This window comes from Sus scrofa, chromosome 15, assembly GCF_054392235.1.
Source record: "Sus scrofa isolate SSC_HxYL_T2T_F1_AM1 chromosome 15, Sscrofa_HxYL_maternal_Yorkshire_Landrace_v2.0, whole genome shotgun sequence".
Lineage (NCBI taxonomy): Eukaryota > Metazoa > Chordata > Mammalia > Artiodactyla > Suidae > Sus > Sus scrofa.
Genome location: NC_139397.1, coordinates 118,379,777 through 118,407,023, shown reverse-complemented (window position 1 = coordinate 118,407,023; position 27,247 = coordinate 118,379,777). Strand labels below are relative to the sequence as shown.

The following is a 27,247-nucleotide window of genomic DNA, read 5'->3' as shown; positions in this document are numbered from 1 at the left end:
TTTTTGTATTTATCAGCCTGCTCTTCCTTCATGTCGACTGATTCACTCAGTCTCTGCAGTGACCCTGGGGAACATCTAACACAGAGGAAAAAACCTTGGGGAGGAAAGAAAATAGGAAAGGAGAAGCTTTCACCTCCACAGAGCAAGCTACACCTATTTAGAATGACACATATTCACAAACGAGGAACATTTGAAATGCACTGTACCACGGGGACTTGCTATAGTCACAAAGTCACAGGAACCTTGAGTTCCTCCTTGGTATAAGGGATTTACCCTTTTCATGACTTCAGAATGGATCCTGGAGCGTATTTCTGTTTATTGGACTGCTGCAGAATAAGGAAAAGAAGTCAGTTTGGGCAGTTTGTCAGCTAGGACAGTGACAACTATGGTTCTCTTGGGGCATAAATGTATTTATTAGCCTCTTCCATTATTGTCTTTGATATCCTTTGCAGGTGAATGTTCATCTTTGTTACATGCATTCCTTTTTTATTTTTTTTAGGGCTGCATCCAGGGCATATGGAAGTTCCCAGGCCAGAGATTGAATCCAAGTTCCAACTGCAACCCAAGCTGCAGCTGTGGCAACACCAGATCCTTTAACCCACTGCTCCAGCCAGGATTGAACCTGCACCTCCCCAGCAACCAGAGTCACTGCCGTCAGATTCTTAACCCACTGCACCACGACAGGAACTCCATCCATAATGTGTGTTCTTTTAATATGCTGGCATGACCTCAAATATTGGGTGTGGCCAGACGGAACAGGTTTGTTTAATTTCCGCTTTGCAGTACAAGTCACTAGCAGGTAGAGTTAGAAAAACCATCTGATGAAAAGAAAAGGGCTTAGTCAGAAAATCTTGCTTGTAACAGGTTTTGGTCAATGGAAAGACTGTATTCCCTTCCAGAGCAGAAGGACGTAGAGACCTTGTATTAAATTTCTTTTAAAAACCACTAAAAATACAAGAGTTCCCATTGTGGTTCAGTGGGTTAACAACCCAGCATAGAGTCTATGAAGATGTGGGTTCAATTACTGGTCTCGCTCAGCGGGTTAAGGATCTGGTGTTGTCATGAGCTGTGGTGTAGGTCACAGAAGCAGCTCGGATCTGGTGTTGTTGCGGCTGTGGTTTAGACCAGCAGCTGCAGCTCTATTCAACCCCTGGCCTGGGAACTTCCATATGCTGCAACTGCGGCCCTAAAAAGAAAAAAATAAATAAATACAGAAATTAAAGACATTTAAAAATACAAAGTTAACACTTGGTTTTGTGTGTGTCAAGTGTTTAGGCTACTAAACCTAAACAAAGGTTTAGGTGGCAAAATCTAGCAATCATTTAACACATTATGGAGATAAATATATAAATGATTGCTGGATTTTGCTGGCTCAAGGCCTAAACATGTGACACAGATAAAATCAAGAGTTTGCATTGTGTGTGTGTGTGTGTGTGTGTGTGTATGTGTGTGTGTGCCTGTGGTGCAAAAGTTCCTGGGCCAGAGATCAAACCCACAGTACAGCAGTGACAATGTCAGATCCTTAACCACTAGGCCACCAGGGAACTCCAACATTGTCAATATTTTAATAGGGGACTGAAGGCTCGGTAAAGTTATTACATGACAATATTAAGTGGCTGCAAATGTTCCTCATGTCAGTTCTACTGGTGACTCTACAATAAACATCCCTTGTTGACTGGCACTGAGAAAAGCATCATTTTATTACTGGACAACACACTGCTCCAGACACTCCAGACATGCTCGTGGGTCAACCAGGAATGCTTACTGTTTCAGCTACATGGTTTTGCAGTGAAGTCACAACTCATTACTCATGCTCATACCAACATCCTCCATGTGACGAAAGTCAAACTCAAGTCTGCTTGTTGCCACAACATCTATTCCGTGACACGGGTCTGATTCTAGGGGTTTCACCTAATACATATTTTCCTTGTACTTACCTATCAAAGTAGACAGAGTGCCATAGTTTCAATATTCTCCCAATTAATTCAATGGTCAACAAGTAGCTGCCCAACCACCACAGCGCCATAAGATTGCAAAGAGACCTTCTGTTGTCCTTCAGTCTAAATGGCACAAAGGCTGGCACACCTGGGGATGTCGCTGGCATCACTGTAGTTGGATAAACACCACGTATGGCCAGGAACACCAAGTAATATTGCTGCCTGGCTAAAGCCAAAGGAAAACAATAATCCCTCAAACAGACACTTGCTGGAACAATTCCCTACTGTATTTATCTTTACATGCCTCAGATCGTCTAATCCCTGTCCCCACTGCGATATTTGGTTTTATTGCAAAATAAGAAAAAAAGACTCAGGTAGAGTCAGAATGGCGAATGAAACTGATGGCCTATCACTAGCTATAACCTTCAGTTCTTAATTTTCCCATTTTCTCCTAAGAACTGACTTGAATTCCATAATGAAAAATAGACAGAGAAGGAAAGCCCTCCATTTTCTACACTTCCATGTAAAAAAAAAAATTTTTTTTCTTCTGGCTTTAAGGAAACAAAATTATAATTTGATCTTTAAAATGTGTAGCTAGAAGGTTTATGTTTCAGGAAGTATGGAAAAAATATCTTCCTACTGCACTGATGTGAAAGAGAAGACTCTGGCCATGTCTGGGGGGGTACGGACATGATTTGGACACGTGAGGGACACCTCCCCTCTCCTGTCTGCAGTGGCGGGTTAGGAAGGCAGCTGCAGGAGGGGCAGAGAGGTACTTGGGGGGTTGACAAAGGGAGGAACTTCCATCCTTTTCCCAAGGAGCTATAGCAGAAGATGCAGAAGGACTGGTGCCTCTCTCCCACGTATTCTCAGCATTACTGACATCTCGGGCCAGGTCATTCTGTTCAGGGACCACGGACTGAAACCGCCCCACCTTGGCCAGGCACCAGAATAGCCACTTGCACGCGTTGTCTCACAACAGGAGGCCCCATAAGGAACCTGGTGCTGCCCTGAAGACAAACTGGGAGGATGTGGGAGGGGTCAGTAGGGGGGGTGGAGACGAACAACCTCCCAGGATCCTTCGCGCTGGAATCCATCTTGGCTGACAGGTGCACAGCCACCAAGAAGGACCCCGAGCCAGACCAAGTATAGGCTGAGTAAGACAACTGGCCAGAGATCACCCGGAAACTAACCCCATGCCCATAAACCAGAGTCTGAGAGCCCAGTGGCAGGGCAGTTCTCCTGGGTTCCCTCACCCTGCTGCTCTCCGCCCCGCCCCCCTTATCAACAAAGTCTTTTGCTTTGTTAGCACGTGTGTCTCTTCTGACAATTCATTTCCGAGTGTTAGACAAGAGCCATGCACGGGCCCAGAAGGGGTCCCCCTTCCTGCAACCGTTCTTTGTTGGGGGTGGGGACACTGTCCTGTGTCCACTAGGATAAGGAGCAGCACCCCAGGCCTCTACCTACGGGAAGCCAATAGCACTGCCTCTCTGCCGCTGTGACAACCCCAAATATTTCCAGACATGCTAACGGTCTCTCGGGGGGCAAATTCATCGGGTTGGGAACACTGCTCTAGCCCCAAATGCATCACCCCTTTTATAAGGCTCTCAATGGGTGGTTTCCAACCGCAGATGCACAAGAGAATCATCTGGGGTTCCCCTGAGGTTCTTTAAAAACAGAAAAACCCTATTCCTGGGTTCACTTGCACCCAGTGAAATCAGCATCTCTGGGGGTGGTGCCAAGGCAAAGGAGGACCGCAAAGCTCTGAGAGTGTGTAATTATAGTGCATACACATATACTTTGGAATGGAGAGAAGTAAATATTAATTTACAGACATCATCTTTCAGTCAGTGTTAAGTTAGTCACAAAGAGAACAAATAAAAACCCAAAGAGTACAGAAAAACCAGGCTTTTAGCCTTGTATGGAAAGCCAGGTATTAAAAAAAAAAAAGCAGCTGAAAGTTTGGGGAATTGGGGAAGGAGGGGGAAAAACAACCAATGAGGAAAGAACCCTGCTATGTAAGAAGTCTGCGAAAGTGAAGAAAAATGGTCTTATTGGGACTCAAACTAAAGTAGCTTCAAGGCTGCATGATCTTAAGATTTTGATATTATTTGGGCACCCAAGGAGCAGCAAAGTGGGGACATGGGGCAGATTGCTGCTTGCCTGGTTCTGAAATGCAGCAGCCTCACTGGCAATTTCTTCTTTGGGAGGCCTTGTCAAGTTCCTATTCCAGCAAAAAAATACAATATTTAAAATATCACAGCAGTGATATTTGGTCTGTGTGTGGGGCCACCCTGCCGGCCACCTCCGGTGATCTGTGTGTGGTTCTGCTTGGCTTCCAACAGGGCCTCGGTAGCAGATAAGAGGTCCCCTTTCGAGTGGGATTTGAGGGATGCAGAAGAAGATATACTTATCTAAAAATGGCTTTTTCTTCAGCCTGCAATTCTTACTTTTAGAGTGACTCTTTCGCCTGGTGGAGAGTCTCAACAGACTCTGTTAACTCTGGTTCACATGCAAATCTGTCACTCTGGGAGTGAGGACACACAGTCATCAAAAGGATGAGCTTATCAGTTAACTTGAAAATGAGTTTCAGTGGTTGAAAGGAAGAAGAGGAAAAAGATAGGGGAGCCCCTTACAAGGAAGGTCCTGTCCCTTAGTGAGTGGGGTGTAGTGAGGAGCCCCAGCCTGTAGGGGGCAGTAGAAGGTTCACTGCCTTTGCTGGGAGGGAGGAAACTCCCAAGATGGAAGGAAAGAGACAGAGCAAGGGGAGGTGGGCAGGGGCTTAGGGTCCAGAAAGCTGAGAAACTCCTGACCTACTTCCAATTTCTTGGTCCTGCTTCAAGAGAATATAAACACGAGGTATAAGAACATTTCTGGCCCCTTTACACAGAAGGCATGCTTTGACTGACTGCCCTTTCCTTCGTGAAAGCAAAGCAGCCTAAAAATATGGTCCCCTCCAGGCCCCATTCTCTGCAACCCTGTTGCCCCAGCACACACTCTATCCTTCTGGCTCGTCACCATCTTCCGTTTTCTTTAGGAGTGCTTTTAATGAGATGTTAAATTGACAATAGCACCTAACAATTTTTACAGCTCTATTTTGTAATCCTTTCTCCCCCAGCATATGGCAAAACTCTCAAGTATTACTCTCCTTCCCCAATGTTTTTTTTTTTTTTTCTTTCCTTTTGAATTTAATGTTTTATTGCTCCTTTAAAGCCGTCAACAACAACTTGGACATGCACACACACACAGATTTGTGATGAGACGCTAGACTAGTTTGCACACAAAGCAATTAAACCTGGCAGCTATGATTCCGAAGGATGCATATTTTCCAGTTGTGGTAGGGGGCCAATCATATAGAAGAGAAACCAGCTGTTTCATGTTAGTTCCTGATGTGACTTTTCACACAGACACTCATGTTGCAAGATTTATTTTCTGTGAAGACATATGGTGAGGGTATTGTGTCATCTTTGTTCCCCTCTTCAATCTCCAGTTCTGTCTGGGAAGATGAGAAGGATCCATGTAATGGTCGTTTAGCCCTGTCTAACTGTGTCCTGGTGAAGTGCCAACTTGGATGGTAGAAATTAGCAACTCAATGGTTTTGTTGAATAACATACTGAGCAAAGTAGTCCTCCCAGCCAGATCGGGAAGGATAAGCGTTTCCTTCATTTTCCCAGATATTTGCTCCCTCCGTACGGAGCATGTGCAAACAAGTGTTTTCTCTCAACCTCACACAATCGCCATTCCCGTGAACCCCAGTAGTCTTTGGGTTCACCTCCTGAAGCTGGCACAGTGAATGGTGAGAACTTATTACTCGAGAGGGTCTGCTTATTTCTACATGTCTACTGAGTGCTTTGGTGGAGAAAACGGGGCAGCCCCAAGGAAGGGGAGGGGAACTGGCAGTGGGACACATACTACGACCCTGTAGCTTGTGCACCAGATGAGTCAACATCTGCCTCCGAACCAGCACTCCTCCGAATCTGGATGTACCCTACGATGAAACCCTGAGGTTTCCATAGAGCTGTGTTGAGAAGTCTCTCTAGTGCTTAGAGTTCGTGATTTCACCACCACCAGGAAAACTTCTTTTTTTTTTTAAGCATTTAAGCTGCCTTCTTCAATTCGGTGACCTGCTATTTTTCAAGAGCACCACAATCCCTAAAACTTATCCTTTGCTCCTCAGAAAATGAGAGAGGCTTAATTCAAGTCCATCACCCTGTTGCCTGGGCTGCAGGCGTATTTCAAACAGAGGCAAAGTTTTCCCCTTCGGCATAAAGGCATGCAAATGGTTGATTAAAAATACTTTAGTTTTATGTTTAAGTTCACATTTATGTAATCATTTGGGGATTACAAATTAAGGGTTAGGTCAGAAAACAAGTGGTGATGTTTTCTCATTTGGTAGCAATGGCATACAGAAAAGAGTTGATCCAAATTGCGCCTTCTTCAGTTTGGAGGAAAAGTGCCATTTTGTCAAGCATAAGTGACTTTTAAACAGCCGAGTTGCTTGGCAGAGCTCATTCAGAAGGGATCCTTTCCGTCAGTTTAAAATGCAATGTGAATTACAAGCAGAGAAAAGATACACAACTTCCCTGGCTGCTGACTTTCCTGGCCCCACACTTTCAGCTCTTGAGGAATAAAGCATTCAGAGAACCTGCTATAAATCTCAAGATGTCTCATGAGCCATACAATGTTCATTTGACTAAGGAAATAACATAAAATAAAAAATAAGAGTACTCAGAGCAGCTGGTGGAGAGAGGTAATTTGAGGTCACCACTACATTTTGTCAGTTAGTGTGTGAGTCACTCAGATGGAAGGTATCATACAGAGGCCTCAGTGCGAGAGTTTACTCTGCAACCACCACTGCGGGTCTGCTGCTGGGAGCAGCTCACTGACCCCTCCAGACAGAGGCGGGAAAACTACGACCCCCAAGAGCCAGATCTGGCCCACTGCCTCCCTGGGTGCTCTCTGGCTGCTTCCACGTCACAACAACACAGCGGAGGAGGTGCCCAGAGACCTGAGAGCCCATAAAGTTTACGACATTTACTAGAGGCCCTTTCCAGAAAGTGTGCTGACTCCAGCTCTAGAGAACCAGCCTGGAAGTTAAGTGTGTGCTTTTATATATTAGGGTAACTTCAGGATAAACTGGAAAAGTCACAGATGTGTAAAATTTAAAAAACTAGGAGTTCCCGTCATGGCGCAGTGGAGACAAATCCAACTAGGAAGCATGAGTTATGGGGCCTTGCTCAGTGGGTTAAGGATCTGGTGGTGCCGTGAGCTGTGGTGTAGATTGCAGACATGGCCTGGATCCTGCCTTGCTGTGGCTGTGGTGTAGGCCGGCAGCTGTAGCTCTGATTTGACCCCTAGCCTGGGAACCTCCATATGCCTCGGATGTGGCCCTAAAAAGCAAAATAAGTAAATAAAAATAAATTTAAAAAAATTAAAAAATACTTAAAAACTAATAATAAAAATAATAATAACAACCACAACAATGACACCTTCCATTTGTATAGCATCTTTACTTTCTCCAAGTACTTTCGAATATATTCTAGGACTCTGCTTTGAAAACTAGTGAGGTTATAATCTGGTCAAACAGAGAAGCAGTCCACTAAGGAGGGGACGTCGTGAATGGGTGGAGGGAAAATGATTCCTCACTGAATAACTGGAGGAGATGGTTTTCTCTCAAGTCCCAAGTGTCTTCTGTACCCTTGGAATCTTCCATTACATGTAGCAGATGGTTTAATAGTCAAGAATTTTAGGTTAGGTTAGTGTTCGGCTTAATTTTGAGTTTCACACGACTTTCCAATCAGCAAAAAAGCACATCAATGTCAAAAAAAGGGGACTTGGAATGGGCAAAATAGGCAGAAATTGTGATCAAATTCTAGAATCAGGGAGGCCAATAAAGGAAACATGGTACGTGAGCCGGGCCATTGTGGATACGCTTTTTCTCCATTCTCTATTTTCCTCTTTAACGCCATGACTTTCCTCTGGGAACCATGGCTCTTTGACTCTCAGTTCATGGAGTTCGGGGTTGGGGCTCCCTCCACGGCTGACTATATGGTAGGCATGTGGCTCCAGCCTGGCCGATAGGAAAACTCTGTCCCTCTAGCCACCATGACCGGTTTCTGGACAAGATGCAAGACCCAACCCAGCCAATGGAAATTAGCCCTTGGACTTTGTGTTAGAATGATGGCAAACAAAGCCCTTCCTCGGATCACAGGGGCTAAAGATTACGTACCCTTGGAGCTACCAGTGGGTTCTCTTTGCTGCTACATGGAGATGTTGTGCCTAAGAATGAGGCCAAGGATAAGCAGAACCAGGAGAAGGTGAGAGGCAGTGAGTGAGGAAAGGAGGGAGAGAGAGAGGGAGGCAGAGAGAGAGGGACTGAATCCTGAGAATATATTGGGCTTAGAACCAAATTTGCCTAAAGGAACCTCCTGGAATTTTCATGTACATCAGCCAGTAAATCCTCTCTTGTCATTAACTAGTGTGACTGGGGTTTCTGTCACTTGAAACTGAAAGAGTCCTGATTGATATACTGAGAACATTCTTCTACTGATAATAACCTAACCTTTTTAAGAATAGCTATTTCACTCCAATTATACACACAAGCAGATGTATAGGGCTGAAAGAAATGTCTTCCATCAAAATCAGTGGCAGAGGAGGGCAGGGCAGGACCAAGGCCACACTGATGTACCATTTCTCAATTCCAGTCTTAAAGGCACCCAAGAATGGAGTTCTATCACTAAGCTTATGTAAGACACGTCTGAGTTTTGTTAGGGGAATTTTTCTTCTTTTATAATGCTACCAGGCTGGAAGATATTCTTCTCTGAGTAGCATTCATAATGTTAGCCTTCCAAAGATTTGTCAGAATATCATTTTGGAGGTTTTGTTCTTTGTTGAGGTTGTTTTCTACATCATTCATACACTTTTGGGCCAACATTAAACTCCAGTGAATTATGTGTATCAGGTTTCTTTTTATTCCAGCATTTTCCCTCTCTCTCTTTTTTATTCCCAAGATATACGGCTCGGTCTGCAGAGCTTAAGAAAATCTCCTGAAGTGTTGTTTGGTGATGTTTATGTGCTAAATAAACACCATTTTCCATCTGATGCTTTTACCTATGAGAACAGCTCAAGTGCCACAGATTTATAGTTTCTAAGTCAAATTACTCACCAGTTGTGTAATTCAGCAAAGGCAGCTTTGATCTTCTTCACTGAACTATCCACTTCTTCCTTGATCATGACGCGATATCTAGTTAGAGACACAGTGCAGCGCTGTAAATCCTTCACCGATTTCTCAATATTTGGGCCTAAAATTAATGTCAAGAGAAAACATGTTCAATTGGGCACATTTTTTTTTAATTTGTGAGCTCAATAATAACAGCAAAAGCAACTTCCAATTAAAAAGAAAGACATTTGCCTCTTGTTTTTCAATCAAGAGGATGTTTATAACCCAGACTCCCTAAAATCCAGAGTGGGTGGTTTGTGTGGCTGCTGGGCCAGCTGTGACTTCACCAGTGGATGCTCTGGCTGGGCCATTTCGGGCACCTGTGTCTCCTTTGCCCTTTGGAAAGAGGCTCTGATCATTATGTTCTATTACTAACTGCAGTTCCTTAGAATCTGATATGTCTAAAGACCATTTGTGCTGCTGGCTCTCCCTATAAACACCACTCTGTGTGATTTAAAGCCAGCAGGGCTTTTTTGGAAGAGGAAAATGACAGAGAGGTTGGGAGAGGTACAAATGAGCTAGAGAGAGGATGGAGCAGTGGTGCCAGGTACGCTGGCTCTGGCCCCATCGGTCCTGAGCCAGGCCTGTAATTATAGCAGCAGCACTTAAAGCAGCTCTGTGGGTGCCAATCTCTCCTGATTTCCTGAAACCGTCACCAGGGTTTACAGATAGTGCAGAGCAAATAGGTAAATTGTACTTATCCCAACAAGGGCATGTTTCTTAGAAGAAAGAACTCCCTCTCAAGAAAAGTGAAAAGGTCTATCAAGCCCAAGCCAAGGAAATCAGATACAAGCGAGGCTGCATGAGAAGAATATTACTTAATCTCCTGGCAATCAGAGAGGAAGTGATTTAGCCCCTTTCATTTTTCATACCAGTTATGTATAAAGCATATCAGGCTCCAAAGGTAATAAAAACATAGTGTGTCAAACAGAAAGCCCTCTTGCAGTGGATTTTGTCTGAAAGTTCTAACACAGAATTGAATCTACACGAGGAAGATCATATCGGAAGATGACATACCAGCCTCTAGACTCATCTTCATTCAATGCAGGTTCGGAACTTGTATATGGGGAGAACCGCCAGCATAGACGGTGCCAAAGGAGCTCCTGCATTAACGTTTGCTTTGTAGGATGTCAGGGTAGAGAGTACTTGTGGTACAAATTGATCCATGCCTACTAAGAGAAGTTCCATGCCTACTAAGTGGGGCAGGGAAGGGGGACCTGATTCCACTGAAACACTCAAGACCTTGGATTAACGAGGGAGGGATCAGAGCTGGCTTTCAGTCTGTGTGGCTCACAGAAAGAAATGCAATTTCACGTGTCTCTCTCTTCACTAAGTAGCATCTTCTAGAAAGTTCTGTCATTCCAGGTACTTGTCTTTGTATGCGAAAATATGTTGAATCATTTGTGCAAAAGAAGTCACTTTACCTCTTTTCTTTGCCAGCTCATCTGGCTTTATTTCAAGATGAGCTGCGGGGGCATTGGACTTAACAGGAGAAGTTTTTGCCTTAGGCTTGCTTGGGTGACAAGGCTGCTCAGCTGACCACTGTAGGCCATCTGACCTCTCGGGTGTTCCATGTATAGATTTGGGGCTCCCATCTAAGGATAGTTTCTGTTGCAGTGGTCTGTTGCCTTCTGTAAGAAAACACCAAATAATGACGGTGAAGTGATAAACTGAAAACACTGATGATAATGTAATGGGGGCGGGGGGTGCCACGATTTTTATTTTTTGTTTTCATGTTGGCCATCGTGCCTTTCACTGCAAACAGTTAAGACACGGTTTTAATAGATCCCCAGAAGATGGAAGGAGGTATTAGAAAGAGCCTTACACTTGGAGTCAGAAGACCTGGGTGGGTGTTTTGGCTCTAGTAATTACTTGCAGAGTGAGCCCAGGCAAGCCACTGCACATTTGTGAGCTTTAGTTTCTTCAGCCATAACTACCCAGGAAAGGCATTAGGAGCCTTCCAGGAGATAAGCAGTTCCCCCCTCCCCTCCTGTAAAGACTTAGGCATCTTTAAGTATGATTTCATACTGAGGCTATAAAAACATAGCCCTCCCATCTCCACGTGCTACATCAATGTCTTGTGGTATTTTATTCAGAATTAATGAAAGCAGAAGAGGGATTGGAGATGGGGCAAGAATGAAGTGACAACAGGTACTATGCTCATTTCCTCTAATTTATGGAAGGATTAAATCAGGAAACATCATCACAATAACTCAACTACATTTAAAATCGAGGGAGTCAGATTCTCTCTGGAGCTTTAACAGATGTGGCAATAAATTAGCAGAGCATTGCTTTCGGCATCTTTTTAAAGGTAAGTTCCTATTTAGTTATTGCTGGAGTGAATTAAATGGCACCTTAGTGGCCTCAAAAGGAAATGTATCACCCTTAACATCTTACAACCAGAGAGAGCTTTGGGTGTGAAAAACGAGAAGCCAGCCTGCTTTTGCAGGTCAGGTTCGGAGAAAGCTGGGCATAGTAGAAAGATCTTCCTTAGGTCCGGATGGCCCTGTAGGAATGACTCCACTTCTCTGGTCAACTGTGGCTCACACTCAAACAGAGCATAACATCATCTCTAGGAAGCCCAGACTCTTTTCAGATAGTCACCCAGCCTCATTTCTCTCTACCTTCTTGTGCCTCATAAAAACTTCATGCATGCATGGTAGATAGATAGATAGATAAATAGATAGATAGATAGATAGATGGATAGATAGATTTTTTTGTCTTTTTAGGTTCATACCTGCAGCATATGGAAGTTCCCAGGCTAGGGCTCGAATCAGAGCTGCAGCTACCGGCCTACACCACAGCCACAGCAACTCCAGATCTGAGCCAAGTCTGCGACCTACACCACAGCTCATGGCAATACCAGATCCTTAACCCACTGAGCAAGGCCAGGGATTGAACCCGTGTCCTCATGGGTACTAGTTGGGTTTGTTTCTGCTGAGCCACTACAGGAACTCCTTCACACATTATATTTTAACACAAGGTTTCCATGTCTGCCCCTTCCTTGCAGAGGCTATGACTCCCTTGAAGCCAGACACTGAAATTAGATTCATTTTTAAAGCTCCAGTTACTTGTGTCTAGCTCAGTAACTATCTGTAGAACTGTGACTGAATTAAAGTACTCTTAAAATGATGTCATAGGAAAAGAATAAGAAATAAAGCCCTTTCCTGACCCCGTCAAACATTACAGAGACTGTTGTGGGATGGAAATCCTATAAAATTGGATTGTGATGATCATTGTACAACTACAAATGTAATAAATTCATTGAGCAATAATAAAAAAAAATTACAGAGACTGCCCTTGGAAGGTACAAAAAAGTATGATCATGGTCCTAGTTGATTAGATTTTAGATATATGCCCATTTATGATGTGTAAACTTGACTTTAGTTGAATCTATCGGTCATTACCCATACATCCAAAAGGTACAACATACCTTTTATGGGCTGAATACCGAGTGCCCTTTAAAATTTACTTCAAGGGGAATTAACAGCACAAAATGAAAGGTTCATTCCAGGTAGTGAACAAAGTAATTAAGTACTGAAAACATCCTTTCCTCCAGTAATAAAATATATTTAAATGGTCATATGCAATTTTATCCTTAGTTATCCTAAAGTTTGGAACTTCACTGTAGGGCAGTGGTTGCCAAACTTTAGTGTGCAGGAATTTTCCCATAGCACTTATTGCAAATTCCCCAATGCTACCTTCAGAGATTTTGACTCAGAAGAAGATCCAGGATTCAATGCCTCAGATGTTTCTGTTGGGGTGGGTGGTTCCCAGGTAGTACCACCCACGAGGAGAAAGTCTACTGTGAATGATGAAAAACTAATTTTTTTTATGAATCTATAAATATTTTGTTAAAAGTGATTAAGTCCAGGCTGGTTCCAACTCACGCCCTCTCTAAATCATAGTTGAGATTCAACCTTGGGGAATATTATAAATTTGCAAATCTAAAATATGGTTCATTGTGTATAGTGTAGTAAATTACTGTTATTCTTGAAAATAAAGGGATTTATATTATAGCCTAGTGGAAATAATAACCTTAGAACAGAGGAAAAATTATTCTGTTGAATGCAAAAGCATTTTAAATGGAAGACAAGCATGCGAATTAGCTTGGGCTCATTAACTGAGAGCTGAAAATATTTTGTTTGTGCATCAGAGAACTGATAGGTAGGCCACTCATTCATTTCATCATTCATCCCACAAGTATTTACTGAGAAATTTGGGTAGTTGTATTTTTTTAGGTCCTGAAAACTGCCTCACTGGTGGGGTAACTGAGCATTGGAAAGACTTGAAATTCTCAAAGATTACTTGGATCTATTTGCATATTGGCCATACAGAGCTGTCTCCGAATAGAGTAAAGCTCAAGGATTCTTTCAGATAAAAACTGGCGGACAGTTACAGAGCTCTAACAGAATGAGGTCCATCTTGACCACAAGTCCTTATATTTTTAGTCATAGAATCATGAGAGTTCTTTCCTGGATACAGTGATTTTCCTCTAACATTATGGACTAGAAGTACCATCAGTTCTCTACCTTTCTGGAATCCACCTGTAAACTTCAATAACCTCTTAACTGACTTGGAGTCGATTCCTAGCGCTGTCCAGTAAGGTAGCCACTAGCCCCATGTGGTTAATAAACACTGACATGTATCTTGTCTGAATCCAGCTGTGCTATAAGTGTAAGTTATACATTGAAGTTGAAGACTTAGTACAAGAATTTAAAATGTTTCATTGATAATTTAAAAAATATTGATCACATGTCCAAATGATTTTGGATATACTGTTAGATAAAATACATTACCCAATTTAATTCACCCTGTTTCTTTTTACTTTTTTAATGTTGGAACTAGAAAATTTTAAATTACATATGTAGCTCACCTTATATTTCTATTGATTAGCACTAATATAAACCATAAGGAGCATGAGGTGGTTGGTCTACAATCTGTAATCAGTACTAATTTATATTCTAGACTAAGAGAGTATTAATTTTAGTGAAACCTTAAAATATCCTCTGCAATTTCTGTGTGAGAAAAGTGGTGACAGCGTCTTGTTCATCATTACATGCTTGGTGCCTCGTGGGTACATGACGAATACTGAATGGATAAACGAATGAATGAATGAATGTATCAGCATTACTTTGGGACTTTGTGTGCCTGGGGCCTTTCCAATTATAGAGACCCTATTTGGATATGAGTCTCTGGCTATGTCTTTATCTGATATTCATCAAACACTTGAACCAAAGTAGCTACATCTTGAAAAGAAATCTCTGGAAACACCCAATCTGCCCAGATTTCAATACAATTATATGCATTTTAGTTTAATCCTTGTCCAGGTACCTAAAAAATTGCTCCCAGAAGCATGTGTGTTTTTGAATTCCCTTTCCTTAAAAATACTTATCAAATCCCCACATGGATGTTATGGAACTTCCTGAGTATGATCTGGTTTCTGATTCAACTCAACAGATCTGCCTGGAGTGCTCACTCTGGGCTAACCTGGCTAATTCACAGACATTCAATCTAACACAGTCTCTCGGCCTTTAACAACTAGTTTGTAAAATGGGAAAAGGTAATCTAAGACTGCAGCATAATAAAGCAGAAATGACCTTTCCCCATTCAACGGTCTTGGCACCTTTGTGGAACATCAATGAGCTGTATACGTGTGTTCTATTTCTGGACCCTATTCTATCCCACTGATCTCATTGACTTTCCTCATCTCAGTATCATGCTGTCTAATTTACTATGTAATGAGTCTTGATTTCAGATAATGAATGTCCTCCAACTTTTCTTTTTCAAGATTGTTTCAAAATCTTAGGTCCTTTGCATTTCAACATAAATTTAACAATCAAGTTGTGTATTTCTACAAAAAAATCTGATAGGATTTTGTCTAGGCGTGCACTGAATCTATAAATCAATGTGAAGATAATTGGTATCTTGACAACATTGTATTTTTCATGATTGAACATGATTTATCTGTCTATTTCTTCAGATTTTCCTTAATTTGTCTCATCATTGTTTTATAGTTTTTAGTGTCTTGTGCATTTTTAATTAAATTTATTCCTAGGTATTTTAGATTTTGTATGTCATTATATATAATCTTTTTAAAATTTCATTTCCCAATTGCTGGTGGCTAAAATGCAGAAATACAAATTAACTTTATATTGAACTTGTACCTAAAACACCTTGCTAATAGCCTTATTAGGTTTTTTTTATTGTAGTTTTCTTAAAATTTTCTACATAGGCAATGACATCTATAAATGAAATTTAATTTCTTCCTTTCCAATCTTTCCTTGCCTTGTTAGTCTGGTTAGGAATCCCAGTATAATGTTGACTAATCATCCTTGTATTGTTCTTCATCTTAAGAAAACTACATTCAGTTTTATTAAGGATTATATTGGGTGTACAGTAGATTTTTCCTATATTTATTGGTAGGTTCTCTTATATTCCCAGCTTGCTGGGAGTTTTTATTTTGTCAAGTGATTTTTTTTTTTCCTGCACCTGCAGTACATTGAGGTTCCCGAGCCAGGGATCGAACCCCTGCCACAGTAGTGACAATGCCAGATCCTTAACCTGGTGAGCCAAGAGCGAACTCCTTGTCAAGTGATTTAAGATAATTATGCTGTCATTCTCCTTAATTTTGTTAACATAGTAAATTACATTGATTAGTTTTTAAATGTTAAACCAATATTGCACTCCTGGGAAAAAGCACTTTGGTCAAGATGTATATTATCTTTTTTTATATATTGCTTACTTCAGTTTGCTAATATTTTGTTGAGGATTTTGCTTCTTTATTCATGAGCAATGTTGTTCTGAAATTTTTCTTATAATGACTCTGTCAGGCTTTGATAAGGTTTATGCTGGCCTCTTTAAATGAATTGAAAAGTGCTTCCTTCATTCTATTTCTAAATTATTTCAAAATATAAAAAAATTTCCTAAGATTGCAAATTTATTTCTTTATTGAATGTTTTTAAGAATTTTCTGGTGAAGCCATCTGGGCCTGGAGATTTTAATTATTAATTGCTTGGAAAAGGTTAGGGCTATTCAGATTTTTTGTTTCTTCTTATGTGCATTTTAGTAAGTCTGATTTTTCAAGGGATTTGTCTAGTTCATTTTTTTGGTCTTTTTTTTTTTTTTTTAGGGCCACACCCATCACATTTGAAGGTTCCCAGGCTAGGGCTCAAATCAGCCTGTAGCCTCCGGCCTACACCACAGCCACAGCAATGTGGATCCCAGCCATGTCTACACCTACACCACAGCTTACGTCAATGCCTGATCTTTAACCCACTGAGCTTGGCCAGGGATCCAACCTGCAACCTCATGGATACTAGTCAGATTCATTTCCACTGAGCCACAATGGGAACTCTATTTCATTTTTGGCATGAAGTTGTTTATAATATCCTAAAAGAGGGGTCAGGGTCAATTTCATTATTGCTATTGGTAATTGGGTTATTATACTTTCATTATGATGCAGTTCAAAATATTTTCTGATATCTCTTCTGAATTTTTCCTTTGGATTATTTAGAAGGTTGATTAATTTCTAAATTGTTGAAAGTTTTCAAGATATCCTAATGCTTTTAATTGTTAATTTACTTCTATGTGGTCAAAGAACATCCTCTAAAGATTTCAGTGTTTTAAAATTTTTTGAAACATATTTTATGGTCCAGCAATTGGTCTATTTTGGTGAAAATGCCATGTGCTCTTGAAGTTGCTGGGTGTAGTGTATTACAAATGTCAATTAGGTCAAACTGGTTGATGGCACTGTTCAAACCTCCTACATTCTTACTGATTTTTAATATACCTACTCTATCAGTTGCTAAGAAAATGGCGATTAAACCCCATAACCAGGAGTTCCTGTCATGGCGCAGCAGAAACAAATCCGACTAGGAACCATGAGGTTGTGGGTTCAATCCCTGGCCTCGCTCAGTGGGTTAAAGATCTGTGGTGTAGGCTGGCAGACCCCTAGCCTGGGAACCTCCATATGCTGCAGGTGCGGCCCTTAAAACGACGACAAACAAATAAACAAAAAACCCCATAACCATTGTGAATTTGTCTCTTTCTTTAATTCTATCAATTGTTGCTTCATAAATCTGGAAGCTCTGTTGTTAGATATACGTGAATTTAGGACTTTCATGTCTTCCTGAAGAATTGATCAATTTATTATTATGAAATGATCCTGATTATCTGTGGTAATATTCCTTGTATCAAAGTCTTCTTTGCCTGGTGTTAATATAGTCACACCAACTTTTTTATGCTTATCTTTTGGATAGTGTATCTTTTCCTATCCTTTACCTTTTGACCTCTTTCTCTTTATATGTAAAGTGCATCTCTTGTAATCAGCATATAGTTGGGTCTTGCTCTTTTATCCAATCTGTCAATCTCTGCTTTTTAATTAGAGTTTTTAGTCCATTTCTATTTAATATAATTATGGGTATTACTGGGTTATGTTTACTATTTGGAGTTGTGTCTATTCTTTGTTTCTTTGATCTTTTTCCATATTTCTTTTAGGTGAACTGGTTTTTCAAATAATTGTTAGTACTAATTTTTTTGTGATACCTCTTCATTCTTTGTTTTTAGATGTTGTTTCAAGGATTACAGTATGCATCATAATTTATCACAGTGTCCTTTGAATCAATATTTCACTGCCTTACATATAATATACAAACCATACAATAGTATAATTCCATTTACCTACTCCTGTCAAGTGTATACTTAGTCATATATTTCAATTCTACATTTGTTGTAAACCACACAATACACTGTTATTATTTTTGCTTTAAAAAGTCAGTTGATTTTTTTAAAAAATAAGAAAAAAAAACTTTTATTTTTATCCATACAGTTACCATTTTCATGATTTTTCATTTCTTCCAATAGGTAGATCCAAATTTCAATCTGATATCATTCACTTTCAGCCTTGAGAATATCCTTTAGTTTGTTTTGTAGAGCAAGTCTGCTGGTGAGGAACTCTTTCAGCTTTTGTTTATCTGAAAATATCTTTGCCTTACATTCATTTTCAAAGTATATTTTCTCTGAATATAAAATTCCATATAGGTAGTTACTCTCCCCAGTTGCATTACAGATTTCATTCCAAAGTTTTTGGTGTTTTGTTGTTCTGGTGTTTCTAATGAGAAGTAAATCTTTATTCTTGTTGCTGTTTCCCGTTTTGCCCTGTGTCTTTTTTCCCCTCTGCATGCTTTTAAGATTTTATGTTTATTTTTTACTTTCAGCTATTTGGCTATGATAAGCTTTGGTGTGATTTTCTATCATTTATTCTGCTTGGATTCTGCTGAGCCTTTTGGATGTGTGAGTTGTTGTTTTAAATTCAATTTGGAAAAATTGTAGCCATTGTTTCTTCATAGGTTCCCCCTGCCATTCTCTTCTTTCTTCTTCTGAGATTCCCATTACATATATATGAGACTGCTTGATATTGTCTCAAGTCACTGAGGCTCAGATTTTGTTATTTTTTTTTTTTAATATTTTTCTCTGCTCTTCAGTTTGGATAATTTTTGTGAACCATCTTCAAGTTTACTGATTCTTTAATCTTTATTTTCCAAATTGATGCCAAAAGTAGAAGACTTAAAAATTTCAGCTATTGTACTTTCTAGTTCTAGGGTCTCCATTTCACCTTTTTATATTTCCTGAAATTTTCCTCTCTTCACTTATTATATCCACTTTTTTTTGGGTAAAATTTTAGTTAAAAATTTTGTTTTGGTCTTTTTTTTTTTTTAGGGCCACACCTGCAGCATATGGAGGTTTCCAGGCTAGGGGTCCAATCAGAGCTGTAGCTGCTGGCCTACGCCACAGCCACAGCAGTGCCATATACAAGCTGAATCTGCAACCTACACCACAGCTCACGGCAATGCTGGATCCTTAACCCACTGATTAAGGCCAGGGATTGAACCCGCGTCTTCATGGATACTAGTCAGATTCATTTCTGTTGAGCCACCACAAGAACTCCAAAATTTTAAAACATATTTATAATCCTGCTGATTCTAACATCTGGGTTGTTTATGGGTGTGCTTTTAATAACTAATCTTTCCCTTCCCTATAGAAAGTCACATTTTCTTCTTCCTATGTCTAGAAATTTTTTAACCTGTATGCTGATTATTGTGGATGACACATTGACAAACATTGAATTATGTTATTTTCCTCTGCAGAGTTCTGTATTTTGTTCTAACAGGTCATTAAAATACTAGTATATCACTCTCCACTCTCCCCCCACCTTCTTGCCTTGAAGGCAAATGTTAGGCACCTCATAGAACAAGTTAGAATGGAAGTAGGTAAGGGGAGAGTGGGCTGTTCCTTAAAATACCCTTATTTAATTATCCTGTTTTAGACCTCTCTTCTTAAGCTTGCCTCCATCCTATTTGCTGACTCTAAACCCAGAGTTTCTCCATTTTCAGCCTCCTCTCTGCCAAAGTTCCCTCCTTTTGAATTCTATTCTTTTCTCTTTTGCTTCATTTTTAGGGATTTCCATATTTAAAACTTCCTTTACAATAATTCAATGGGATTGTGATGAAGAAGATATAAACTCACGCCTTTCGTTTTCTTCACAAATTCTTAATATGCTTTGCCAATTACTTTCCAGTCCCTTGAACCCCCTGACGCTCAGCTGCAGTGCATGCAATTGTTCTCACACTTAGCTCTTCCCAATACCGAGATCCATCCATATTCCAGTCACTCAATCTTGGTATAAACTTACATATTTGACTTGTTCTTGACTTGATTTATTTTGCAGAGAAAACCATGAACTGTGGTGGTTGTTTTTTTATTAACAGCACCAAAGAAAACAAATCTTCCTTTTGGGAGAAATATATGAACGTAGATTCAAAGATTTTCATAATATATGTACCACCGTGTATGTGTTCAGATTTGAAAGTTTCTGGAAACTCTTTATTCTCTTTAGCTTTTACTTTTTAGTGAAAGCCCTATTTGCTTAAAAGTAGACTGAAGGAAGTATGCACAGAATTCAAATCTAACTTTAAAGGATGTATTAAGTACAGAGTAGTTCTAAAATGACTATTTTAACCCTTGGAGTTAAGATGATTCCATAGTCTCCTATACAAATGTAATTTCAGTAAATCACATCATCTGATGAAATTAACTGAGTATTGTAAAGTAGTTCTATCTAGAAAAAAACTGATAAGGAAATAAGAAAGAACTTTGTTGTTATAAAATAATGTCTAAAATTGTTAATGTCTGTGTTACGTAAAGCATTACCATTCTCTTAAAAGTACTTAAGTGATTGCAACAGTGTTTTATGATAACCAATAATAAAGTAATTGGTAGTCTTTGATCATTAATCTTAGTGTTCTTAAATATTCACAAAAGAAGAAATGTAAATGGAAATTAAACATCTTAAAAATGTTCCATCTTTCTACTAATCAGTTTTACAAGTAAAAACAAAGAGATTAGTGCAATCTTTCTGGGCAGATATATTAAGAACTTTAAAAATATTCATACCCTTGAACACAATAATTCTGCTTCTAAAAAATTATGCCAAGAAAGCAATAATTATTCACAAAGATATACATGCAGGAAATGTTCCCTACAGTATTGTTTTAGTAGTGAACAAGTGGAAACAACGCACATGGACAACAATTTGGGGTAATTTAAATAAATACGGCAAATTCATAAAAACAAAATGTAGTCATTAAGGTCATATTTTTAAATAACATATCAAGATACAAGGTAATGTTTATGATGTCATGTTAAGTAAAAAGCAGAATACGAAAGTTCATATACTATATGATATTTGTAAAAACAACTTCTATATATCTGTGCATTTAAAACATTCTGAGTGAAATTTAACAGTGGTTGTGTCTGGGAGGTAGGATTTTTTTTTTTTCCCCTTTAAATCTTACTGTATTTTTCACAACTCTTCAATTCATATAAATGCCTTTTAAAACCAGAAATACCAAATCCATAATTATATTTAAAAAGCAGCATGGCAACTTAAAGATTTTACATTAACCTACACTTATCCATATATTTTATCACTAACATTTCAATACAAGCCGTGAAAAAGTCTTGAGTGCTTATTATGTCCAGTTTATTGTTCTAGACACGAAAAAGATGACATTGGTGGAAGACATTTGTGGATCCCATCTTTATAGAATGATGATATAGAACCAGTCTAATCGGAAGACATAAAGATCAAACCACCACAGAAACAAATGTAGAATTACAACTGTGATAAGTGTTATTACGAAAGAAAAATACTCAGTATCTGAAATCTACCGTTGGCATATGTGACTTGGTGATATCAAGAACGAATTCTTCACAGAGGTAACAGCTAAGCTCACTTGAAATCACATGAAAAATGAATCAGATGAAGAGCGCAGGAAAGTGCATTCTGGGCAGAGAGAGCATCTGAGGCACTTATCAAGTTGTTGTCTCTTGACTCCAAACTACCCTTCTTTGTCCTACTTTGTGATACTGGAGCTCGCCCCTGTAAACAATTCTCTTTTGCCAATTGGCAGAATGTTAACTGTTGTCAGTAGAGGACAACAAAGGGGCCCTGTAAGGCGACAAGGACGGAAATCCACTTCCCTTCTAGTTCTGGTCCTTTATATTACTATTATTCACAAGGGAGCCAGCAGGTGCGCAGAGGAGCTCCAGCTGCACTCTCATGCCAGGTTCCCTGGCTTGCCCGCAATGGTAGTGGCTTTGAGCTGTTCCAGTCTACTACACTGTGTGGCCAGGGTGAGCCTCTTCTACAGAACAGCTCATGCCAGGCCCTACAAGTTTTTTATTTTTGTTTGTTTTGTTTTTTTCTTTTTGTGCCACTACAAGGCTGCAAGATCCTCTGTTAACCACACACCTTGTTTGATGAGGTCAGAGTCTCTGTTTTGGGTTGGGGACTCTCCCAGCCCTAGTTCCTTCATTGTCCAGTCTTTCTGGAGATGGTAACTGTTCTCCTGCCATGTCTATACTCCTGAGAGTCCTCACTTACCCCTTTTAGTAATTAAGCACTTCCTACTGTTTTAGTTAGCAATTCTCCCTAACTCTCCCTTAGTTACACACCTCTTATTCAAATAACCCATGTGGCTTCTATCTCCTGACTTGCCTGACTGGTATACATGGCCAGTATGAGTAACTAAAAAGCGACCAGTATGGCCGAAGCAGAGAGCTAGAATAAACACACCCTGCAATGATGCTGGAATGGGACACTGGAGGCAGAATATGCTGGGCCGGCAGGCCAGGGTAAGGCTTCTGGTCTTTATCTTAAGAGTTCAAACGTGTTCTATGAAAAGATTACAGGACAGAGAATGAGTTAGAGGGGAACAGAGTGAATGCTAGGAGATGAATGAGCGGACCATTGCCACAGCAGAAACAAAAGAGGATGGTACCGATGGGAAGGCAGAGATAGAGACAGTGAAAAATGGATGGGTTTCCAGAATATTTGCAAAGGAAAATCAACAGGACTTGATGATGGATTGGCTACTGGGGATGAGGAAGATGTCATGACCAATGCCTGGATTTCCAGCTTGCAGAATAGATGGACAGTCCAGTAAGACCAGTAACATTAAAAGAAAGCTGACTGAGAAGGGAGAGCAGCCATTTGTTTGGAGCATGTGGTTAAAGTGCTTTGAAATATGTCAAGTAAGAGTCTGGAGTTCAGCAAGTAGAGTTTGTGAGCCAGCGTACACGATAAAAGCTAGAAGTGATCTAAGGAGAGAGTGTAACTTTACACGAGAAAGGACCTGGAACTAATCCACCCTTGATGAGCCTCAATAATTAAGGGCGCGTTAGAGAAGAATAACCCTCAAAGGAAACAGGAGCAATGAAGACGAAGGGGGAACAACAGGAGAGGGCCATGTCATAGACACCCAAGGGAAAACACAGAGAGGTCAGCAACCTCGAATGCTGCTGAAAGGATAAAGCAACGTAAAGATTGGGAAAATGTCTGCTAGACTGAACACATGGAAGCCAATGGTGAACCTAGTGGGAACAACCCTTGGGAGTGACGGGGCTTGAATAGGTTGAGAAGAGAGGTAACGAAGCAGAGACAGAGGTAACTCTCTTAAGATGTTACAGAAAAACAGTCCAGTGATGAAGCCCCAAGAAAACTCTTTCTCACACTACAGTTAGTACCCACTTTAATTTGCATCTTTCATCATTCTTTTATCAATACATGACAGAGTAATTAACAGATGTTCCGAGAAACCAATAACTTTGAAACAGACACCGAAACAGATAGGCTTACTCAGAAGACAGACTGTCCGTCCGTTCTGCCTTTTCTTGACTTCTTTATCAAACACGGATAGACGTTGCTATTTCATTCACGTTCTGTAAAACTTGGTCAGCTCAGAGGGCACAGAGCTGGTAACTTTTTGATTGGAAACCAATCTTTTCGTTTCATTTACATTGTCTTTACAAGGTTTCCTGTGTCACAATACCCTTACAGGTTTATTTACATTAAAAGAGAGTAGATAATAAAGTCACTGAATTAATAACCTGTCAATGACACAAGGCAGGCATGTTAACTTGATTTGTTTCACAGACTTAGTTCCCTGAAAAACGGGCTTAATTCTCAAGGCATTTTGAGAGAGGCATTTAGATCTTTTTTCAAAACTAAGGGAAAAAAAAAATTGAAGGCCTTGTATTTTTTGTAAGGAGTGCATTACATTTAATTAAGTTTGTTTGTAACTGAAATCTCCATAACAAAGTTTGAGTGGGAAGTTGAGAAGGTATCAGCTATTCAGAGATGAGCAGGTTTGTGTTTCTGCTGTAGGGATGCAGCAAAAGTAGTTTTTAAATGAGAAAGAGAAGGGAGAGGGCTCTGGATTTCACTGTACCCGGGTGACAAAAAAATACCTGAGGGGTTTTATATATCTTGTGCCCTCCTGTCACTACATCCTACGTCTGTCTCTGTCTCTTTCTGCTTTATGACACACGGAGAAAGGAAGCAGAGGTCTCAGTCATTGAAAATACAATCTAAGGTCTCCCCTACTATTACCCGAAAGGTCCAGACACAGTGCTGCTGGAACTGAGTTTGCGTCTGAACAGCCCACAGCAACAAATCGGAGTTAACATCAAGTCCTTAGATGCCAAAATAATAGAGAAAATAATGATAAATGTGCTTATGTGCTTTAAAATAGAAGCTTCAAAATGCCTGTCCACATGACAGGACTTAATGTCAGCTATAGATACTAACAAAAATATTATATTTTTAATGAAAAACCAATGGTTCTAACTCTGCAAGGGCTTCAGCTAAAGTAATTCCTAATTCAGGTTTAAATAAAACATCAGCTCTTTGGACGGAGACAGCCTGATGTGAGAGAGTATGAGCGGGGCATCTGGGTCTCAGCGCCAGCGTCTCCTCTTCATTCAACTCATGTCACCTATGGCCTTGTCTGAAGTTGCTGCCCACACCCCTGGCCTGCCCCAGTCTCTCTCTTACTTGCTGCCTTCATAGCATGTACTGTCATTCTGTACATGTACTGTAGCTGCATTCTGGTTTCCTACGCATCTCTTTTCCTCCTTCTTGAAAAAGAACATAAACTCCACGAGAGCAAACACTTTTCTCTTTTGCTTACTTTTTCTAGAGGAATTCCAGGCACAGGTTAGATGCCGAAAATATTTCCTAGATAGATAAAGAAATGATGTGAGGGTTTACTCTATGCCAGATGCTGTGCGAATCGCTTCACAGATCTCATTTACCACCACTCCCCACAATCATCAAGTGGAGTCATACAGTCTGCGTTGGAGGTGAGGACCAGGAGACACAGAGCAGTTAGCTTGTCCAGGGCCACACACCTAGTAAGTGACAACGCCAAGATGTGAATCCAAATATGTTTAATGCTAAAGCCCCTGGATCCTAGCTTTGATTTTATACTGCTTCCATCTGAGAGTGGGCATGGCTAAAATCCTGGAATATACACATTTGGCTTTTCTATTAAAGTTCTCGGCAAGCTGCTTTCTTCTTGTTGAGCTCTTCTAATCCTCTGGTCCAATACAGGGTTTAGAGAAGCAGGGGAGATAATCTTGTAGGGGGGCCAACCACAGCATTTAAAAAAATCTGCTTGGAAATCCTAGAGGGAAGTTCACACCATAAAAATATTGTAAAACTGTTTTTGCTTGTTTGTTTGTTTTTACAAAGGAAGCACAAAAGAGGGACAAGGGGCTAATAGTCTAAAATAATGGGGCCCTTTCTCTCACCTTTGGTTCAGTTCACCTAGAGAATGAGAAAGCAGATCTGTGGCAGAGGCACACCATCCGCAGACCCTGCATTGCAAAGGTAAACCAACGGGGCTGCTCCCCTCCGATCAGGGCGGAGTGGTAAGTCCGGTTTGTGGAAATCAGCGAACACAGCACGGGGCCTTCAATTTGAGACAAGGAAGGAGGAACCCAAGAGCTGGCTTCCCAGGAAGCTTTACAAAATGAGAGGATGTAAAGGAAGCCTGCTGAAGCCAACAAGAGGTGCCCGCCCCTAAGTTTATCTCAACGGAGCCAGCTGGTGGCCCAGGATCCTGCTCCTATTCTACTGGATGGGAGTTGTGGCCAATGGGAGAGAGACAACGCAGGAATCTGCATTCCTATCTAGCCCATACAGTGATAAGCACGTATACATTCCAGCAATCTGAGCCTTAAAAAAAAAAAAAAAAAAAAAAACAGCAGGAGCAACATTTGGGAAAATTGAACCCTAAGGTCATAATATGCTTTAGCCATGTAGATGGAGCCTCAGAAATAAAAATGATCCTGGGCACTACCTTTGGTAAAAATAAATCTTGATCTACTCCTGGTCTGACTTTGTACTTGGATGCAGATGATCCTGGTCAGATTATGTAAAGGATCTAATTTAAGCTGTTATCAAAAATTCTGAAATACAAAAAAAAGAAAAAGAAAAAAAAACCTACTCCAAGGCTTAAAAAAGTAATTTTGTACTAAGTTTAAATCAAACTCCCCAACTTCAGAGCTCTGTGCTGACATGCAGCATTGTCCCACTCGGCAGTACTCTATTTACAGCCTGAAACGATGATGCTTGTGGTGGTGATTTTTCATGTGGGAAGTCACACTGACACCCTGGAACCACCTGCATATATCTTAAAACTAACTTTAAGAAAACGATCCTTTTAAAACTTTGAAAAAGAGAGATCTTGAATGTCAAGGTGTTATAAAAGATAAAATACCCGTTCCACATGTTCACAGCCTGCTGCCCAGCTGGGCACTCGGGGCAGGCTTTCCTGAGCCAGTTTCATTATTGGAAAGCTTGATAAACACTCCATCACTAGCAGACGGGAGATTTCTTTCAGGCTTATACTTTGAACCCACTCAAGTACAGAATATCATTATCCTGCTTTGTTATGATTACTTTTTCCTAATGTTACAATTATGCATCTTTTAGGAGTTAGGGAGCCAGTGGTTTTAGCAGTAACTCCCTACTGCATGTGTAAAACTGCCTGGGTTTGAGTTAGGCTTTTGCTCACTAAAAAGAGTTACCCCAGGGGTGGGGGTCTTCTCAGATTCTCATGGGGGGTGAGGGTGCTCGGCTATAAAGTGAGGGGATTAAGGGATCATTCCCATTCTTTCCAGTTCCAAAGCTCTACTTAAATTGGGGTGCAGAATGTCCAAGATCCAGAACTCATCTGTGACATATATCTAGCCAAGGTCTCAGAATTTCTGAGGAACTGCACAGGCATTTCAGAGTCATTTGACAGTTTCGGCATTAACTTTCCGATGAATCATCTTCCTTATCTTTGGGAAGGAAAACTTAACCAGTTATAAACTCATTTTAAAATTTATAATTACAAGTGACCTGCTAATGAAATTAAAGGTCAACCAGGAGGATTCCTTTCTTTTTGCACAAAACTCTAGTAACCTTCCATTTTCATCCTTTATTCCTTAAGAGAAAAAATTACAAGGATTTGAATTACTAATTATTAACAAACAATACTGACATAACATCAATGCCTTCATGCTAAACTTATAAAACCAGAGAGATATTAGGATGGCTCTTAGTGCAATAAAGTATCCTTCACCGAAAGGTTCATGATCGGGGGTTCACAAAAGCCTCCTTCGTACAGAGAACTTGTCTGATGGCTACTTAACTTTCAAGGCAGCTATGAAGTGAGGCACTTCAATATTGCATTTCCTC

General features: G+C 40.3%; 1 protein-coding gene and 1 long non-coding RNA gene across 16 annotated transcripts in view; one reads left to right on the top strand and one right to left on the bottom strand.

Moving 5' to 3' along the window:
- SPATS2L (spermatogenesis associated serine rich 2 like) overlaps window positions 1–27,247 on the bottom strand; it is a 181,059-nt gene that overhangs the window by 29,808 nt on the left and 124,004 nt on the right. For 8 of the 15 annotated variants that reach the window (NM_001177916.1, XM_084998081.1, XM_084998078.1 and 5 more), the window contains 2 exon segments: window positions 9,103–9,238; window positions 10,581–10,787. In NM_001177916.1, the coding sequence (NP_001171387.1) occupies window positions 9,103–9,238; window positions 10,581–10,787 (343 nt within the window). 15 annotated transcript variants of the gene reach the window in all.
- The window catches only part of LOC146396078 (uncharacterized), a 1,511,729-nt gene that overhangs the window by 1,391,121 nt on the left and 93,361 nt on the right, over window positions 1–27,247 (top strand). The window lies entirely within an intron of this gene.